Raw genomic sequence first — 21294 nt, 5'->3', positions numbered from 1 at the left:
AACTCTCCGGGGGCTTTGTTTGTGGTTCATTCTGACGTAAGTTTTGTCTTTTGAGGGTTTTTGTTAGGAAAGCATGTGACCTGCTCTCTACTGATAATTGGATCCTAAACACACCTCTGGGCTGATGCTTCAATACGCTTCAGACACACTTTATTACTGGAGTTACTGGATGATTAGTAACAGTTTTGTAGTTTGGTGTGATTTGGAAACCTTAAGGTTTGAGGTGTAAGTGGAATAAATGGTCCATCATCATTGGGTCGGCACACCTCGGATCATAGTGTTATTTAGGATCAAACGTTGGAGAATATGTCATTTTATACCATGTATTTCCTTCCACAAATCACATTTGGTACTGTTGTTTTAGGAATGATGCTGAGCCAGCAAATGAAAGAAATGAAATTGTTATGACAATAAAGAATACACCAAATTAATGCAACATAATCTCAGTTCTTGACACAAATGCATGACAGAGATTAAATAAAGCTGCAGAATATAATAAACATCCCATTCCAAGTCTATATGCAAACACCGGGACAGAATGTGATGACAAACAGCAGCTTACATGAAGCATTTATATCTACATTTCCTGACACAGATAGAGACTTGAGCGTTTACAGCACAGTGAAATCATAATTTCATATTGATACACAACCCCTGACAAAATAATAAATATACAAAAATACAAAAGTATGTGTAAAACACTTTGTGAAATACTTGTGATATAAAAATGCACATGTATATATACATTTGTCCTATATATTTAAATCCATAAATAATTCTCATATGTCAAATTCGACGAAAAACTTTATTTTGTTGTCTATAACACTTGTGAACATATAGCGATCTAAAGGTTGTTTCATCCATATTTGCATTTGAATGTATAGGCTACTGTTAGACTGGAAATAAATCTTTCAAATTAATCTTAAAAATACATTTTTAAATATATGTTGGTATATGAATATATATATATATATATTTCATTGAACTTCACTGTTACTGTATATATATATTTATATTTAGCATACACTTGCTCTATATCTATATATATATATATGGAATTGAATTTTACATACACTATAAAACAGATTTTTCACAAAGCTGTAAATAAAACAAAAAAGAGATTATTGGAATAGTTTTTTTTTACATAAAATACTATATTTTCCTTTTCAGTCTTTTTCTACTTCAAAATGTCAGATTCAGTCCAATGTGTTACTTGCTGTTTCATAACCATTTGTGAAATAAGTTTGTGAAACTTGTAAAAAATTGTTTCAAAGTACTTTTTTATCCAATGTAAAATATTGCATTACTTAGATACTTAGATGGCATTTTTTAAAATATCATTATCAGTATGATAGCGAAAGTTAAAAGCGAGCTCTATTTTTAAATTTCCTTTTTTATTGCGACAACACTAAAAGTAGTAACCAGTATTTTAAAGAAATTATGATTACAATGGTATATTTTGCTACGGCGGCATCCACGCTGCGTTTGTTATTAGTTTGCTGCACGCTGTATTTATGCAGAGCGGTTTTGATGACGTTTGACAAGCAACCAATCAAAAGTCTGATGTCCTGAAGACACGCCCACCCTAATAAACAAGCGTTCCGTGCGTCCCCGAAGACACGCCCACCACGCGTGGTCAGCTGTCAAGACTCGAGATTGTTTACGTTTCTCGTTAGTTTTTACTGACAAACAAACAGAAAGCGACAGTCGCGGTGTGAACAACTCTCAGCTGTACGCAGTCGGGACTAGCAGTACTGTAAGAGCTGTACTTTAAGAGCTCGACGTTAGCTGCAGTAATAAGATTAATCCTTTAGAAGAGAAAAGCTGGCCCATATGCTTTAGACAAGCCAGCTGAACACTGTCACCTGCTGCATCACGTTTATAATGGTGAGTTACTTTATATTCTGTTCACTAACACACTACATGGCGTGTAAGAGATAAAGGGATCTAAATACTACTTTACTTTGGGCAAGTATGATCTCTGATTGAACTTATTACGGTATAAAAAAGGGAATTTTGCATGCATTTATTAGTGTAATCTTTCAGTTCCTCTTACAGTGTTTTACAACTGTGCAGACTATACCACAGTGCATCCAGTAACCTCAAAAGTGCCAGATACCTCAATCATATTTCCAAATGTGCAGCTGACATGCAATTTATATATATATATATACTGTATATATGTATATATTAGATAGACAGATATGTATATGTTGATATGTATGGCTAAAAAAAAATATATTTGCTGAAATATGTTTTAAAATATATTTATTTACATAAATCTATTCTATACATTTTCCACCTTTTCCCCTTTTATAGGTTTTGCCCATTTGTTGTATATTTTTGAAAATATATTTAATATATTAAGCATTTAAAAATATATGTTTTGCCCATCATATATTTATTTCCATGAAAATGCATTAACATATGCTGTCTGTACACTCTAAAAAATGCTGGGTTAAATACAACACAGTGCTGGGTAAAATAGGGACAAACCCAGCAAGTGGGTTGTTTTGACCCAGCGGTTTGGTTAAATGTTTAACCCGACCTTCTGGGTAGTAACCCAACCGCTGGGTCAAAACAACCCAATTGCTGGGTTTGTCCCTATTTTACCCAGCACTGTGTTGTATTTAACCCAGCATTTTTTAGAGTGTAACATGTCAAGCGTATGGCACATTTGAATAAAAATAAATAAAGCCTAAATGTAGGCTAATGTAAAACTGCAAATGTATTTTCTTGACCCTGAAATGCATTTATAAATATATTTTGGTGTACAAAGGTTCAAAGTAAATATATTTTCACTTTCAAAAATATATTAGTGCTGTCAAACGATTAATCGCATCCAAAATTAAAGTTAAATGTATGTGTACTGTGTATATTTGTTATGTATATATATAAACACACACACGTGCATGTATACATTTAAGAAAAATATGTTACATTTATATATTAAATATATTTATTTCTAATATAAATTATATGAATATAAATATGTACATGTAAATGCATTTAAATATTTTCTAAATATATATTGTAGGAGTGTGTATTATTTACATATACATAATAAATATACACAGTACACACATATATATATATATATATATATTATGTAAACAGAAACTTTTTTTTGGATGCGATTAATCGCGATTAATCACAATTAATCATTTGACAGCACTAAAATATATTTCATTAAGCTTCACAGTTCACAACATATATTTTGCGTTTATTTAAAATACATTTTGGCCAGAATATATACAGGTAGATAGATAGTATTTATTTTTTATTTATGTATTTTATTTATTATATTATATTAGCATATTGATTTTGTTTCAGGATGAAGAAAGTCCTTCCTCCCTGACAGAGATGAGCATGGCCTGGGTGTGTCACAACGTGGAAGTGCTTTGTGTTGCACAAGAGGACGGGTCACTGCACTTCCGCCACTGCCCTGTGTTTCCTCAAGAGCTGGCCGATCAGCTACTGCACAGGATGGCTGATGAGGGTACGATTGCGCGCTATAACCCGTTTAGTTGCATGCAAGATCTGTTACATGATGTTCTGCTCTGTTCCTCTCAGGTGTCCTCAATGACAGAACTGTAGGCATCTTCCAGAATCCGGAGCACCTGCGTTTGCGCCGCGCGTTCATCCAGTCCTCGCAGCTCTCAGCCGAGGCCTTCAGACTTTCGCTCTGCCCTCACAAGCTCCAAGAGCTCAATGCTTCACATGTACACAGCAGCATCACGATCTCAGATGTTCTCCACAGTCTCACCTCCAACAAGCTCTGCAGACAGGGCCTCCAGACACTGCTGATGGACGGCTTGCGTCTGTACGGGGAAGCAGGTGAGGAGTCGCTGCAGGCCTCCTTCAGCATGCTCCGGGGCTTGAAGAAGCTCTCGCTGGCCTGGACGGACCTGGATGACAGAGGTCTGGAGGATATCTGTGCCATTCCCATGCTGGAGAGCTTGGATGTCTCCGGCACGAACATCACGGATCTCACCCCTCTGTTGAATTGTCAGTCACGGCTTCTGTCGCTGACTGCGCATGGGCTTCAGAAGTTGGAGATGCCAACCTCCAGCTTCATCTTAGTGCTCTCCAAGCTGCACCTGCTGAGGCACCTGGACATCTCTAATGACAGGCTGGTAATGGACAGAGACAATTTGGTGCAGCAGCTGCTAGAGCGCCCGGGGATCCTTCCGCAGCTCGTGTCGCTGGATGTGTCGGGCTGGAGAGGTGTGAGCGACGCTGCCATCCAAGCCTTTGTGGAGGATCGGCCAGGACTGAGGTTCATCGGCCTGCTGGGCACTGCTGCAGGAGGCTCCGAGCTGCTGTGTGGAGATGGACATCTGAAGGTAAGAGTTTTCTTTCACACTCATTGACTGAAAACCAAGGGTCATGAATTGAGAAATCAAATTTTCCCTGATCTTTTGTTGTAAGAGGTCATTTGTAAGTTTTCAGCTTTCATTGCTGGGCTTCGGACTGCGCCTAAAATGATTGCATTTGCAACCAAAAACATTAAGTTGCGAATGATATTTCGCTGAGATATAGATTTACGTGTTATGATTTCAAAATTTGCATGTAACAGGGTTTCTGGGGGTCTTAAAAAGTATTAATTCGCCCTTCCACAAATTAAGGCCTAAAAAAAAGTCTTAAATCAGAGCAGAAAGCCTTAAATTCATGAAAATGAATCTCTTCCTTCCTATTTTTGTTTTCTAGTTCAAATATCTAAACATCCTTAAATCGAGATACTTTTATTTGAGATGTAAATTGAACATTGTCTTGTTTTTAAGAGAAACTGATCAAAATCAAGTGAATTTATGCTTAAAACAAGAACAAACATCTGTCAATGCCGAATGAAAACTTGTTTTCCTTTGAATTAAGACGATTTTTCTGAGCCCATTGGCAGATATTTGTTCTTCTTTTAATCATAAGCTCACTTCATTTTGATCAATTTCTCTTAAAAACAAGACTTCTTATCTCAAGTCATTTTGCTTTTCAAGTAAATGCATCTTGATTTAAGAATCTTTTGCACTGAAAAACAAGGCTTTTTAATTTTTTATGTATTTATTTATTTTGTGAAATGAATTCAAAATAATGGAGATCTATTGGAAGTTGTACGTTCAAACTTTGTTGCTTATACAAGACATTTACATTTAGAGACTATATTGGCGTATTGTGTTCCATTCAATTTATTCCTTACATTTTCTTCTTAAAAATGTACCTCCATAAAACCTGCTGAAACCCTAATGTAATGTCTTTTTACCTGCGTTTTCTGTGAGGGAGCAGCCAATCACATCATTTGTAACCCTAGACCACAAAACCAGTCATAAGGGTACATTTTTTTGAAATGTAGATTTATACACCATCTCAAAGCTGAATAAATAAGCTCTCCATTGATGTACGGTTTGTTATGATTAGACGAGATACAACTATTTGAAAATCTGGAATCTGAGGGTGCACAAAAAAATTTAATATTGAGAAAATCATCTTTAAAGTTGTCCAAATGAAGTTCTTAGCAATGCATATTACTAATCAAAAATTCAGTTTTGATATATTTACGGTAGGAAATGTACAAAATATCTTCATGGAACATGATCTTTATTTAATATCCTAATGATTTTTGGCATAACAGAGAAATCTATCATTTTGACCCATACAATGTATTGTTGTCTATTGCTACAAATATCCCCCAGCGACTTAACACTGCTTTTGTGCTCCAGGGTCACATATGTTGTTTTAACGTAATGAAGTGAGACGTAGCGCACAAAGTAATTTCACCGAGTCTGAGCGCCAAAATACTCACAGGGAAGCAAAGATTAGCTTTCTGCCTCAGAAAAACATATCAAAATGGAAAATATTAGATTTTTACCAGTGCTAATGGCACACCTGCTGAGACAAAAGCAGGCTCCGGTTGTGTCTTCTATGAGAGATATAGAAGACGACGGAGACACAGAGGATCATTTTTCAAGTGAAAGTGCAGAAAGGCATTTTAAAAATGTTCAGATTCAAGAGTTTGCATGGCCCAGGTATGATCATCGCACACAGATTTTATTAATATTTTGAATCTGTTTTTTTTAACGTTTTACTTTTAATTTTAGTAAACGTAAATTAAAAGTCATTGTCATTTTCAGTTAACATTTATTTTATTTCAAGTAACAAAAATGTTTTTAATGGATTCTAGTTTCTGTTTTATATTTTTAAAACCAAAGACCCTGCAAAACTCATAGTAAAATTAAAAGTGCACCTCAGGAAACATTCTAAAATAAAACAAAAATGCAATTCATGACTGCTTTAATCTAATATGCAGTGCATGCAACTACTGATGGTAGAGCATCCACTGCGATTACTGTTTCAGATTTATAGTACCTGGAAGCTGAATGGAAAAACTTACATTTCACTGCCATCCGTTTAACCACGTGACAGTCAGAACTGCAGATTTTGCCAGGAGCTGCAAATACTTACTAATGTGTAAACACGTGCAGGTGGCTGGAGAGTCCAGTTTAACCCAGCTGTGTGAGGCCTTGAGGAGATACAGCGGCCGAGAGAGTTTCATACGGGAGGTTCTTGCACATCTCTACAGTCACACCAGTGACACGGAAGAACCTCAGCCACACATCTTAAAGGTACGAAAATGTCCTCTCTAGCAGATGATAATCTGATGATCTGTAGTTGTGAACTAAAAATGACAAGGTTTGGCTGGTTTTGTTTCTAGGATCAGTGAAATATGAGTGTCAGTGATAAAGAAACAGAAAAATCTAGAGAAATGCACGTTTTTGTAGTTATGTTGGTTTCAAATAATTTTGCGATATTTGAAAAAAAAAGTTTCGGTAAAACGGACAATTCTTGAATCTTGAAAACATGCAAGTTTACACATCTTGATCATTATTTTCAAAATACTCCGTTTTTTTTTTAATACCATGAATTCATAAATATCCTCACATTTTTGAAGCGTCACACCACATGACAACCTGAACTAACCTTGCCTTGTCATAAAAAGGTCAAATGATCTGATATTGACATTCATACACAGTCGTGAGGGTTTGCATGAGTGTTGTTTATGCTGGTTTTGTTTAGTTTTTTTCTGTATGTGGTTGCACCACATGAGTTTGTTGGTCGCACCATGTGACTTTGATTTGGCAGACAACAGTTTCTGAAATATTAATAAGCAGTGAAGCAGTTTTGTCAAAATATTTATTTTTCTATGAACTAAATAAGCTTTTCTTTTCAAGTATTTGAGTTTTTAATGAGGCTTTTTTCTTCCTCAAATTCGATCAGCAATTTTTTCAGAAATGAAGGCACGTCATATAGAAGAGGTTTGTCTGAAGCCATTCTATGTATGAATTGAATTTTATTGTTTTGAATAAATGAATAGATTCAGATAAAAATGATTTTGACACCACTAATTTTGTGTTGAGACATGCAAATAACTAACTGTAAGTGAAGTTTTTAAGATGGCATAGTTCAAATTACATGATAAACGATGCCCTAAAACTTCCCTTTATCGTAAAAGATCTTGGCTCTTATTGTTGTAGTGTGCTGCATGACATTTACATACAATGTCCAATGTGTCTGTTCCTGTTTCAGCTGGTATTGGCTGGAATGCGACACCACACTGATTCTCTGCACGTTCAGCTTGTGGCCTCTGCGTGTGTGTTTAACCTGACCGTACAGGAGCTGGTGCTGGGGATGCCCTTACGCCTGCTGGGAAATGTAGTTCAGCAGCTTCTTGCAGCCATGAAGAACTTCCCAAACCACGAGCAGGTATATCCATCCGAAATGGTTTGCACGATAAAGATTAAAGGGACGGTTCACCCAAAAATGAGAGTTCTCTCATCATTTACTCACCCTCGATTCGTTCCAAACTTCTATGAGTTTCTTTCTTCTGTTGAACACAAGAGAAGATATTTTAAAGAATGTTGGTAACCAAACAGCTGCTGGTGTCCACTGACTTCCACAGTATGTCTTTTTCCTCTGTGGTCCTAGTATCCATATTTAAACCATTTTCTTTCTGCTTTTAGTTGCAGAAGAATTGCCTGCTTACTCTTTGCAGTGATCATATCTTACAGGTCGTCCCATTTGACAGGTCAGTCCACACACATTTCCTCAGTGCACTTGTTACTATACATTGTTGAAGTGGCTTAACGCCGTCTCGACCCCTGTTCCCTGGTAGATACGAAGCTGCTAAGCTGATAATGATGTTGCTGGGGAATCAAGAAGACCAGACGGTGCAGAGAATGGCGGTGGCTGTAGTCTCCATACTGGTGTCTAAGGTCATTACATCAGCACCAGCATTCTGTGTCTAAAACCAGGACAAACTTTGACACTATGCTGGTTTGTTATGAACACCAGTATTATTAGAAATAGAGATCTATATATTCATTTTGCGGGTTTAGAAAAAAAAGTGAATTCAAAAGTATAGTCGTGGCCTAGAGCTTTGGCATGGACATAAATTTTGTGTTTTGCAAAATTTGCAGCTTAAGCTGTTGTGGTGTTCATTCACGTTGTTTCTAGATTATGTTACTGCCAATACTTGTAGAAACAATGTGAATGAACACCACAACAGCTTAAGTAGCTAATTTTGCAAAAAACTAAATTTGTGTCACTGCCAATACTTTTGGCCACGTCTGTAAAAAGAAAAAAAACTAGTATTAAAAAACCCCTTAACTGTCACCGTCCCACCTGTGGGACGCTTGGCACTCTTTTTTGTTGTTGTCCTTTTTCTCTCTCAAATCTTTTAGTAGTCATCATAAATCATAAATCATATATATTTTGAAAGCTTAGAAGCCCAAGATTCATCCTGTGAAAACCATTTTGAAATCAGACATTGCGTTAGCATGGAAATGGTACTTTAAAATATTTTTTTAGTGGGCGGTGTCAAGTGTCATATTACAAAATGCATTACGCTCTTTTAAAATCAAAACTTCTCATAATCTTGACAAAAAACATATCATTGGAAAGGTCTGAGTCTCAGGATTCCATATTTGGTGGTATATTGAGAGATATAAGTAATATTGACAGAGAAATCTAGACATTTGTGACAGAAAAATGCATTAAAAAATGTAATGGCGTTTGGGTGTTACCCGGTGGCTGTTTGTGGTATAACGCCTTAAATAAAATCTCACAGGAACCTCCATTTTTTTCATATCAACTTCAAGTTTGGAACATAACTTATTTAGACATAAGGCTTTAATTGTATACCAAATTTAGAGTAAAACCTGTTACATAAAATATTTATTATATATAAAATAAAATAAATATAGTGCATTTTCTTTACAGTAAATTTAAACTGGCATAACTTTTTGATACTTTAATTCTTTTTTTTAAAAATTTTACTTTTAAAACTTTTGCTATAATCTGCAGATTTCCTTCTTTAAAAAGAGACCAACCTTATGTCTGTATTCCAAAGTGTTCATAAATTACAACAATTTAAGTTTGGATAGTGCACCTGCATGCCTATTTAAAAAAATGGGGGGTGACAGTTAAAGGGTTAAGGTAATAAAAAAGTAGTGAGTGACGTATATGCAATATGCAAATATATCGCCATGGACTTTTAAGATCTGCTTATGTGAAAAAAAATCCATCTTTGGGTCATTATTAATGAGTAAAAGGCTCTCTCACACTTCATTGCAGTTGAGCACAGAAGAGATCGCAGAACTGGGTGCAGAGGCGTTTATAATGAAGGTAAATGCTTTTTTCTTTTCTTTTTTTTTTACACAAGTGGTTTTATTTGCTGTTGCTGTTTTTAAACATAGTGCTGTGCTGAAAATCCTTTACCTAACTGGTCAAAAATGACCGGCCTTTTATCTCTAATGACGAAAATCTTGATTAAAAAGATTGAATCCAATATTTGGTAATAATATAGCATAAGATATTTATTAGCAATTTTTTGTAGACTGGTCATTTTTGACTGGTGACATCGCAAGTGTAACAAGGGGGAGAAAATCCTCAAAAAAGTACAAAAACTTGGAAGTTCATATACCATGTGTGAGCAAAAATCAGTAGATTTTAGTCCAATGCAATAATATTAACTAGCATGTCTGCAAAAGAGAAAATCCACTCCGGGTCAAAATGACCAGAACACAGCGTGAGGGTTAAATGGTAATCAGAGTTTGTGGTTTTTAGTTCATGTCTGTTAGCTTTAAAGCCATCTCAATACTAGTGTATCCCAATAAGCTGATAAAATAGCTCAGAAAATATATGCATTTTACAGTCTTTCTCATAAGGTTAAATCGACCAAACACATTCAGGACTTGTACACAGTGTCAAATAAAATAGTTCGTCCAATTAAATATCGAATGGGAAAGTCCCTCCACCTAATACTGCCTGTCTATTAATAGCAAATAGCAAATCATCCCAGACTGTAATGCAATCTTAAGTTATTAAAAAAAGCACAGGCTTTTAATAAGTCCCACCCCATTTATTTCAGCAAATACATCAGCACAGGTTCTTCAAACCATTTTTAACCTGGCCTCACGCTACCATACTGTCACATGCAGTGTGTTCTCTCTGTTCCCTAAAGTATTATAGGATACATGAATGGTTAATGATTCTATTGTAAATGACTGAATGGACAGATGAGTAGACCACACCAATGCATTTATTCTCCTCTCTGTGGAATAAATCATTAGCTCATCCATGAACATGATTTCTGCCTGAGTCCCGTCGGATTGCATCGGCTGTGAGGATGAAGACCACAACTCCCATGATTCCACACTCAGTCACGGCCTCATCAAACTACGCCTTTGTCTCTTTGTTTATTTTGAATATGCGCCCTCTAGCGGCGAAAACTTACATGTTGTGCCTTTAATCACATCCAAAATAAAGGTTTTTGTGTACATAATATATGCGTATGTACTGTGTATATTTATTATGTACACATAAATACACACACATGCATGTATATATATATATATTTAGACATGTAACTATTTTCAAAATACATACTGTATGTGTGTGTATATATATATACATTACTGCTGTCAAACGATTAATCGCGATTAATCGCATTCAAAATAAAAGTTTTTGTTTACATAATATATGTGTGCATACTGTGTATATTTATTATGAATATAGAAATACACACACATGCATGTATATATTTTGAAAATATTTACATGTATTTACATGTATATATGTATATTCAAATAATTTATATTATTTATAAATATATTTAATACATAAACATAAAATATTTTTCTTATATATATACATGCATGTGTGTGTATTTATATATAGTGTACATAATAAATATATGCAGTACACACACATATATATCATGTGAACAAAAACTTATTTTGAATGCGATTAATCGCGATTAATCGTTTGACTGCACTAGTAAAAATGCAATTCATGACTGGTTTAATCTAATATTTAGTGTCATGATGCAGTAAATACTGATGGGAGAGCAGCCAGTGAAGCAGACAGGATCCACTGCAATTACTATTTCAGATTTACAGTGAAATTGAATGTAAAAACTGTCTGTTCCTGACCAGAATAAGCAGCAAAGTGAGCCAGGGTTCTTGCCGATAGTCAAAAGTCTGGTTAACTTGCAAAAAAATACATTTCACTGCCATCCCATTGAGTCAGAACTAACAGCAGATTTTGCCAGGAGCTGCAAATACGTACTAATCTGTAAACACATGCAGGTGGCTGGAGAGTCCAACTTAACCCAGCTGTGTGAGTGCTTGAGGAGATACAGCGACCGCGAGAGTTTCATACGGGAGGTTCTTGCTCATCTCTACAGTCACACCAGTGACACGGAAGACCCTCAGCCACACATCTTAAAGGTACAAAAAAATTCTTCTATTATCTGATCTGTATTTGTTAACTAAACATGAACAGGCTGGTTTGTTAGAATCAGTGATAAATATGAGTGTCAGTTATAAAGAAAATGAAAAATCTATTTTAAAGCCCATATGTTTTAGTATTTATGCTGGTTTCAAATAATTTGGAATTTTAATGCCATTTTCAAGAAACGTTTGCATTTATTGTAAAGCACTATAAAAGTGTTTTGTTACATCTTGAATACATAATTAATTATTTTCAAAATATTTTGCATACTGTTTTTTTTTATATCAATTTATGAATATCATTATGTTTTTTAGGAGTCGCACCACATGACATTTTAAAGCTTGAACTAACCTTGCCTTGTCACGAAAAGGTCAACTTATCTGATATTTAAAAGTTATTTATCTGCATACACACAGACTTTATAAAGTCATTTCCTGATTTTTTTTTTTCTGCATGTGGTTGCACCACATGACTTTGCTGGTCGTATCACATGACTTTAATTTGGCCAACAACAATTTCTCAAATATTAATAAGCAGTGAAGCAAAAAGGTATATCAAAAATATAGTTCAGAAATGAATTCTCATTATAGAAGAGGTGTGTTTGAAGTCATTCTGTGTATAAATTGAATTTAATTGGAATGTTTTAAATGAATGAATAAATTCAGATAAAATGAGTAATTTTGTAAGGCATAGTTACAATATGGCATAGTTTAAATTACATCATGACATCTTATACAATGCTTTAAAACTTCCCTTTATTGTAAAAGATATTGGCTCAGTTTTAAAAATGCATGAATAACATTTACATAGCGTGCCCATGTGTCTGTTCCTGTTTCAGCTGGTATTGGCTGGAATGCGACACCACACTGATTCTCTGCACGTTCAGCTTGTGGCCTCTGCGTGTGTGTTTAACCTGACCGTACAGGAGCTGGTGCTGGGGATGCCCTTACGCCTGCTGGGAAATGTAGTTCAGCAGCTTCTTGCAGCCATGAAGAACTTCCCAAACCACGAGCAGGTATATCCATCCGAAATGGTTTGCACGATAAAGATTAAAGGGACGGTTCACCCAAAAATGAGAGTTCTCTCATCATTTACTCACCCTCGATTCGTTCCAAACTTCTATGAGTTTCTTTCTTCTGTTGAACACAAGAGAAGATATTTTAAAGAATGTTGGTAACCAAACAGCTGCTGGTGTCCACTGACTTCCACAGTATGTCTTTTTCCTCTGTGGTCCTAGTATCCATATTTAAACCATTTTCTTTCTGCTTTTAGTTGCAGAAGAATTGCCTGCTTACTCTTTGCAGTGATCATATCTTACAGGTCGTCCCATTTGACAGGTCAGTCCACACACATTTCCTCAGTGCACTTGTTACTATACATTGTTGAAGTGGCTTAACGCCGTCTCGACCCCTGTTCCCTGGTAGATACGAAGCTGCTAAGCTGATAATGATGTTGCTGGGGAATCAAGAAGACCAGACGGTGCAGAGAATGGCGGTGGCTGTAGTCTCCATACTGGTGTCTAAGGTCATTACATCAGCACCAGCATTCTGTGTCTAAAACCAGGACAAACTTTGACACTATGCTGGTTTGTTATGAACACCAGTATTATTAGAAATAGAGATCTATATATTCATTTTGCGGGTTTAGAAAAAAAAGTGAATTCAAAAGTATAGTCGTGGCCTAGAGCTTTGGCATGGACATAAATTTTGTGTTTTGCAAAATTTGCAGCTTAAGCTGTTGTGGTGTTCATTCACGTTGTTTCTAGATTATGTTACTGCCAATACTTGTAGAAACAATGTGAATGAACACCACAACAGCTTAAGTAGCTAATTTTGCAAAAAACTAAATTTGTGTCACTGCCAATACTTTTGGCCACGTCTGTAAAAAGAAAAAAAACTAGTATTAAAATACTTGTAGAAACAATGTGAATGAACACCACAACAGCTTAAGTAGCTAATTTTGCAAAAAACTAAATTTGTGTCACTGCCAATACTTTTGGCCACGTCTGTAAAAAGAAAAAAAACTAGTATTAAAAAACCCCTTAACTGTCACCGTCCCACCTGTGGGACGCTTGGCACTCTTTTTTGTTGTTGTCCTTTTTCTCTCTCAAATCTTTTAGTAGTCATCATAAATCATAAATCATATATATTTTGAAAGCTTAGAAGCCCAAGATTCATCCTGTGAAAACCATTTTGAAATCAGACATTGCGTTAGCATGGAAATGGTACTTTAAAATATTTTTTTAGTGGGCGGTGTCAAGTGTCATATTACAAAATGCATTACGCTCTTTTAAAATCAAAACTTCTCATAATCTTGACAAAAAACATATCATTGGAAAGGTCTGAGTCTCAGGATTCCATATTTGGTGGTTATTTTGAGATATAATATTGTATAGTAATAATATAATATAGTAATATTGACAGAGAAATCTAGACATTTGTGACAGAAAAATGCATTTAAAAATGTAATGGAGTTTGAATGGCTGTTTGTGGTATAACGCCCTAAATAAAATCTCACAGGAACCTCCATTTTTTTCATATCAACTTCAAGTTTGGAACATAACTTATTTAGACATAAGGCTTTAATTGTATACCAAATTTAGAGTAAAACCTGTTACATAAAATATTTATTATATATAAAATAAAATAAATATAGTGCATTTTCTTTACAGTAAATTTAAACTGGCATAACTTTTTGATACTTTAATTCTTTTTTTTAAAAATTTTACTTTTAAAACTTTTGCTATAATCTGCAGATTTCCTTCTTTAAAAAGAGACCAACCTTATGTCTGTATTCCAAAGTGTTCATAAATTACAACAATTTAAGTTTGGATAGTGCACCTGCATGCCTATTTAAAAAAATGGGGGGTGACAGTTAAAGGGTTAAGGTAATAAAAAAGTAGTGAGTGACGTATATGCAATATGCAAATATATCGCCATGGACTTTTAAGATCTGCTTATGTGAAAAAAAATCCATCTTTGGGTCATTATTAATGAGTAAAAGGCTCTCTCACACTTCATTGCAGTTGAGCACAGAAGAGATCGCAGAACTGGGTGCAGAGGCGTTTATAATGAAGGTAAATGCTTTTTTCTTTTCTTTTTTTTTTACACAAGTGGTTTTATTTGCTGTTGCTGTTTTTAAACATAGTGCTGTGCTGAAAATCCTTTACCTAACTGGTCAAAAATGACCGGCCTTTTATCTCTAATGACGAAAATCTTGATTAAAAAGATTGAATCCAATATTTGGTAATAATATAGCATAAGATATTTATTAGCAATTTTTTGTAGACTGGTCATTTTTGACTGGTGACATCGCAAGTGTAACAAGGGGGAGAAAATCCTCAAAAAAGTACAAAAACTTGGAAGTTCATATACCATGTGTGAGCAAAAATCAGTAGATTTTAGTCCAATGCAATAATATTAACTAGCATGTCTGCAAAAGAGAAAATCCACTCCGGGTCAAAATGACCAGAACACAGCGTGAGGGTTAAATGGTAATCAGAGTTTGTGGTTTTTAGTTCATGTCTGTTAGCTTTAAAGCCATCTCAATACTAGTGTATCCCAATAAGCTGATAAAATAGCTCAGAAAATATATGCATTTTACAGTCTTTCTCATAAGGTTAAATCGACCAAACACATTCAGGACTTGTACACAGTGTCAAATAAAATAGTTCGTCCAATTAAATATCGAATGGGAAAGTCCCTCCACCTAATACTGCCTGTCTATTAATAGCAAATAGCAAATCATCCCAGACTGTAATGCAATCTTAAGTTATTAAAAAAAGCACAGGCTTTTAATAAGTCCCACCCCATTTATTTCAGCAAATACATCAGCACAGGTTCTTCAAACCATTTTTAACCTGGCCTCACGCTACCATACTGTCACATGCAGTGTGTTCTCTCTGTTCCCTAAAGTATTATAGGATACATGAATGGTTAATGATTCTATTGTAAATGACTGAATGGACAGATGAGTAGACCACACCAATGCATTTATTCTCCTCTCTGTGGAAGTAAAGCAGTTGCTGAGTATCGTCCAGCAGAAGGCCTCTCTGGGTGTAGTGGACTCCACTCTGAAGTTTGCGTTGAGTGCTCTGTGGAACTTGACAGATGAGACGCCCACCGCATGTCGCCATTTCATTCAGTGCCAAGGAATAGAGCTGTACATGGAGCTGCTGGAGGTGAACACACACACACATAGCTAAAGGCTGGAATATACTACACTACATTTTTGCCAGATTTGAGATTTCATAGAAAATCGTGTAGTGTATGATGGACACAGACACTGATTCCATCCATTTAAGGGATATCAAGCACGCTTTATATTTTGAGCCCATTTTAGAACACATAATGTCATGCTTAAAAAACTGCCCTTCTATTGTTTACATTTGTCATGTGTCTAGTAGCAGCATGGCACGTGTTTCTCAGAGCTGTTGAAAAAGAGAGTTGTGACCATAGATATATATATAAGTAGATGCCTCATTCGACAGCTCCAAGCACGTAGACGCACGTCCGCCATCTTTAACGGTCAGCTTGACGTCATTCACCATAATAATCTATTAATATTTGAAGATGCCACAATCCTGCACAGCCGATGGTTGTAAAAACTGCCGGGATTTAAATTCCCGAAGAAACAAGATAACCTTTCTTTCACAGCTGAGAATGCGAGAGAGGGGCGGAACCATAGATATGTAAGGATTGTGGCATCTTCGAATATTCATTGATTATTATGGTGAATGACATGAAGTTGACCCTTCCAATATGGCGGACGGCTTACGTATAGTGGCCCATAGAAACAGTCTTTTTTGTTGTGTTCAGAATAAGTTTTAAGTTCGGTAGTGTGTGATCTGCAGTCGTTTAGTGCATTATTCCCAATTTTTCATCTGTAACTTATTTACAAAGTTAGCAAGTGATGTCTGGTGTTTTAAAATCTCTTCAGACTTTAAAAGTCGTGTAGTGTAGTCTAGCCTTTACATGCACAGTTTGGCACATCTGAAGTTTAATCAATAGCATTTTAAACAAAGATTCTTGCGCTTAAAGGTATAGTTCATCCAAAAACGAAAATTCTCACCCTCATGTCATTCCAGACCAGTATGACTTTATTTATTCTGTGAAACACTAAAGAAGATATTTTGAATAATGTTAGTAACCAAACCATTTCAGTTACCATCGACTTCCATTGTATGGACTGAGACATTTATTAAAATATCTTCCTTTTGTGTTCCACAGAAGACAAGGTTTGGAATGACATGAGGTCGAGTAATTGGTCACAGAATTTTAATTTTTGGGTGAACTATCCCTTTAATCTTCTCATCACTCTCTTCTCTTCTCCTCCACAGTCTTATTATTCCGAGTCCTCCATCCAGCAAAAGCTCCTGGGCCTTTTGGTAAATGTGTTTTATGTGTTATATGTTTGGTAAATTTATTTTTTTACCATGTTGTATGGTTGTATGGTATCCCAATTTTCATTGAGATTGCAAGATGGCGGGCCGCTCTAAGGTGACTGAAACCCTGCGACAGCAGGTTGTCCAGATCAAAGGGACAACTCTTTTAGCCATTGCAAGAGAAGCTGGTCGTTCCAAATCTGTGATTTTTAGAATATTGCAGCTTTACAATGACACTAATTCATTCAAGTCCCCCAAAAAAGGCTGGTCATCCACGTAAGACAAATGCACAAGAACACAGGATAATGTAGAGACTCTCAATGGGGAATCGGTTCAGCACTGCAGCTGGAATTGCTCAACAGTTCAGCGCTGAACAGGGTATGGATCTGTCTCTGCATGTTTAAGAGAAGTCGGACTGAAAGAGCACTCTGCAGTGACCAAACCTCTCATCAGCAGAAAGAATCAAAAGGCTAGACTCTCCTTTGCTGAGGAGCATGTTGTGTGGAGAGAGGAGAACTGGTCCAAAGTTGATTTAATTTAAGTTATTTGGGTCAGATGGGAAACATTATGTTTGGTGTCAAACTGGGGAAAGACTGAAGCCTGAATGTGTAAAGAAGTCAGTGAAAGATGGAGGAAGAAGTGTCATGGTTTGAGGGATGTTTTGTACAGCAGGAGTTGGGCCTCTTATACAGATACATAGCAGGGTTAATGCAAATGTTTATCAGAACCTCCTTCAGCAATACAGAACACCAAAATTTGGGGAGAGTAACACTTTACATTAATGTTCTAAACATTTGCATTAGCTAATCAATGAACAATACCTTTACCTTTTAGATTGTCTTAATAGCACTAAGTTATTAGGTTAATGATATTTGTTAAAATACATTTTAACATTTAAAGTTGTATACATTGAAACATTAATGTGTTATGAACATGATTTAACAAAGAAAAATAGTTTATTTATAAATTAGCATTAATCTAGACTAATAAAATAGTCTAATGCATTAACTAATGGTGATGAATTGAGCCTTTTTGAAACCTTTAGAAATGAAACCGTGCCGTACTTTATTTGTGTTACCATTTTTGTTCTGCAAGAAAAATCAGATCGTGGCCTTATTCAACAAGTGGAACTGTGTGGATTTTATTATTCAGTTCTAAAAGTTGATGTGCTTTAAATTATGAATAGATTGCTCAACCCTGAAATCAGTGCATCTTGTCCTCTCTCTGTGCTCCAGAATAATGTAGCAGAGGTGGAGGAGCTGCGGATGGAGCTGATGAATGAGGATCTGGTGGAGCACATTCTCTCACTCCTGATCAACCCAGTGGTGGAGGTGGACGTCAGTTACTTTGCTGGAGGCATCCTGGCTCATCTCATCTCAGTCAGGGGGCCGGTGTGGAGTCTGGATGCTGAGCTGCACAGCACAGTGCAGGAGAAACTGGTGTGTGTGTGTGTGTTTGTGTGTGTGTGTGTGTGTGTGTGTGTGTGTATGTGTGTGTGTGTGTGAGAGAGAGTGTGTGTGTGTGTGTGAGTGAGTGAGTGTGAGTGTGAGTGTGAGTGTGAGTGTGTGAGTGTGTATGTGTGTGTATGTGTGTGTGTGTGTGAGAGAGAGTGTGTGTGTGTGTGTGAGTGAGTGAGTGTGAGTGTGAGTGTGAGTGTGAGTGTGTGAGTGTGTATGTGTGTGTATGTGTGTGTGTGTGTGAGAGAGAGTGTGTGTGTGTGTGTGTGTGTGTGTGAGTGAGTGTGAGTGAGTGTGAGTGTGAGTGTGAGTGTGTGTGTGTGTGTGTTCATGTGCATGCATTGTTTGTTTATGCATCTTAACTCTGTATATGCTAAATCTGTTTCTCTGTTAGCACTCTTCTGTCCTGTCATGGAGTTCTCCTGAGCATGCAATGGTTTCATACCGGTAAGTGTCTTAATATATTCTTTATATTGTATTTAGGTAACACTTTATTTCGATAGTCCACTTTAGACATTCTATTAACAGTAAGTAACTTTGCAACTACATGTCAACTAGCAGTTAGTAGAGTATTAGTAGACTGTCTGCTTAATATCTTCTAACACTTTCTTTGTCAACTTATTCTACTAAACCTAAACCTACCCTAACAGTCTACTCTGAGAGTTAGTAGACATGTAGTTGCAAATTAATGAGAATTAGTTGACATGTAGTTGACATGTAGTTACAAAGTTACTTGTAGTTAATAGAATGTCTAAAGTGGACTATCGAAATAAAGTGTAACCTGTATTTATATAATAGTATACAATAACTCATGCAAAAGACTGGACACACCTATCATGCGGACAAATATTCCAGACAGTTATGCTTAATAAATTGAGAGAAGCAGAAATCGTGATCACGATCAAAATATGATTAATTGTGTATGACATTGTGTATAATATCATCAAAACTATGATATTACACAAATGGAAACATGGGAATTGTGTAGTGAAATTTCAGTTCATCTGTTTTAAAAATTTAAATTGTAGTTTTGGAAAGAATTTCAAATGTAGGCCCAATCTATATTTATATGTGTCCACAAAATTCATTTCAAGCATTTGTGCAGAAGCTTTTGATGAAAAGGATCATGAGTCCCATTCTGCAAGATATTTTGAGAGATTTTTGCGTGAACTATTCCTTTAAATGTCAGGTTGTTTTTCACCAAAATGATTGATGCATTTGAAAAATAATAAGCAAGCTGCACTTTTTTGCTAACACTTTTGAAGGTTCATCAGAAGCATAAAACTGTATATTATAAGAAAATATATTGGCAAATTCAACAAATCGTTTGTTCAAAATGACTATTAACTGACTCCACCTACTGGACTGGAGTGTGTAGTGCTGAATTGTGCACAGGAGAACATGGACTAATGTCACCATCAGTGTTGGAAATGTTGAGTTCTACTATAAGGTTAACACCGCCTGGTATAAATGTTTGAAAATGATTCAAGTGTCCAATAATAACAAAATTGAAGTTTTTTGTTTTTTAGTATGAAAAGCTAGTGTGCTCCAAAACAAAGACAAAATTCGCACTTCGGCTTTTCATCAAACATTCTGTCCAATCAGATGCTCTCTAGAACCCGAAGTGTCCCGCCCCCTACACTATAAATAGGCGCTGAAACTGCGGTTGAAATCGGTCACTTGTTCACAGAATTAGTATTTTGTGTATGCTGAATGGCACGTAGTGCACTGCACTATATAGGGATACGGTTACGGAATAGGTTAACCTTACAGTAGTACTCAAGACTGATTACACTCACAATCCTTCATCACTTGAATTAAGATCACAGTAATTTCATTTTAAAGCATAGTGACCACAAAATCAGACTTTAGCACCTCTTTTTACTTTGAGATCGTTCTGAGTTTAAATACAGATTTAAAGGGGTCATATAATGCTACATGCACTTTTGCAAGTAGTTTGAACTGAAATGTGTGTTGGCAGTGTGTGTACACAAACACCCTATAATGATTTTAAAAAATCCACCCAGTGGTTTTTTGTTAATCTACTAAAATCTTTACCCCTTTCTCAAATCAAGCCGATCTCAGATGCCTGTCTGTGTGACGTCACACAGACAGGCCCCTCCCACGACAGTTTGATTGACAGTAGTGTTTCAGCACAGACTGGACTGGTGTCTTACCTTAGCTCCGCCCCTGAGTGAGCTGTCATCAGTCCGCCATTGTTTCACCGCCGGAGCAGATGTAGACGAGAATGACTCCTCTAAGCGATTGAGGTGTTTTGTTGTTGGATGTAATAATGAACATAGCAGTCGTCATTTACTCCCGACATCTGAGCCGCTGAAGACGCAGTGGATTATGTTTGTTTCTGAAGGGAATGCGCCCCCGATCTACATAAATGTGTCTATGTTCACGCGAATCATTCGTGATCCAGCCTCATCTACAGAAGAAGTGAGTGTAAGGTTTTTTTAACGAATCTTTGCAAATCGTCCTTTCCTAATAATGTGCTAATTAGCAAGTTTCACGATGAATGCGGCTGAAGTAAACAGTCTCTCTGAGAGCGGCTCGGAAGAGAGGGGCGGGGTCAGCAGAGCTCATTAACATTTAAAGGAAAATGCTACAAAAACGGCTTGATCTGAAAAGAGCTGTTTTTGACAGGGTAAAAAAGGTGTTTTT

The 21294-nt window shown here is 36.2% G+C and overlaps 1 protein-coding gene across 1 annotated transcript in view; it reads left to right on the top strand.

Moving 5' to 3' along the window:
* The first annotated feature begins 1635 nt into the window (after positions 1–1635).
* LOC107574786 (protein zyg-11 homolog) overlaps positions 1636–21294 on the top strand; it is a 21719-nt gene continuing 2060 nt past the window's right edge. The window contains exons 1-12 of the mRNA XM_016261226.1: positions 1636–1887; positions 3334–3499; positions 3574–4346; positions 11640–11780; positions 12623–12799; positions 13057–13121; positions 13209–13308; positions 14810–14860; positions 15803–15964; positions 17123–17170; positions 18403–18606; positions 19019–19071. Coding sequence (XP_016116712.1) covers positions 1885–1887; positions 3334–3499; positions 3574–4346; positions 11640–11780; positions 12623–12799; positions 13057–13121; positions 13209–13308; positions 14810–14860; positions 15803–15964; positions 17123–17170; positions 18403–18606; positions 19019–19071 — 1943 coding nt within the window. The 5' untranslated portion in view covers positions 1636–1884. The remainder of the gene's footprint in view (positions 1888–3333; positions 3500–3573; positions 4347–11639; positions 11781–12622; positions 12800–13056; positions 13122–13208; positions 13309–14809; positions 14861–15802; positions 15965–17122; positions 17171–18402; positions 18607–19018; positions 19072–21294) is intronic.

Source organism: Sinocyclocheilus grahami, unplaced genomic scaffold (assembly GCF_001515645.1).
Source record: "Sinocyclocheilus grahami isolate Dianchi unplaced genomic scaffold, SAMN03320097.WGS_v1.1 scaffold2338.1, whole genome shotgun sequence".
Taxonomy (NCBI): Eukaryota; Metazoa; Chordata; class Actinopteri; order Cypriniformes; family Cyprinidae; genus Sinocyclocheilus; species Sinocyclocheilus grahami.
Note: the sequence above shows the minus strand (reverse complement) of the source record. Positions and strands in the feature narration are given on the sequence as shown.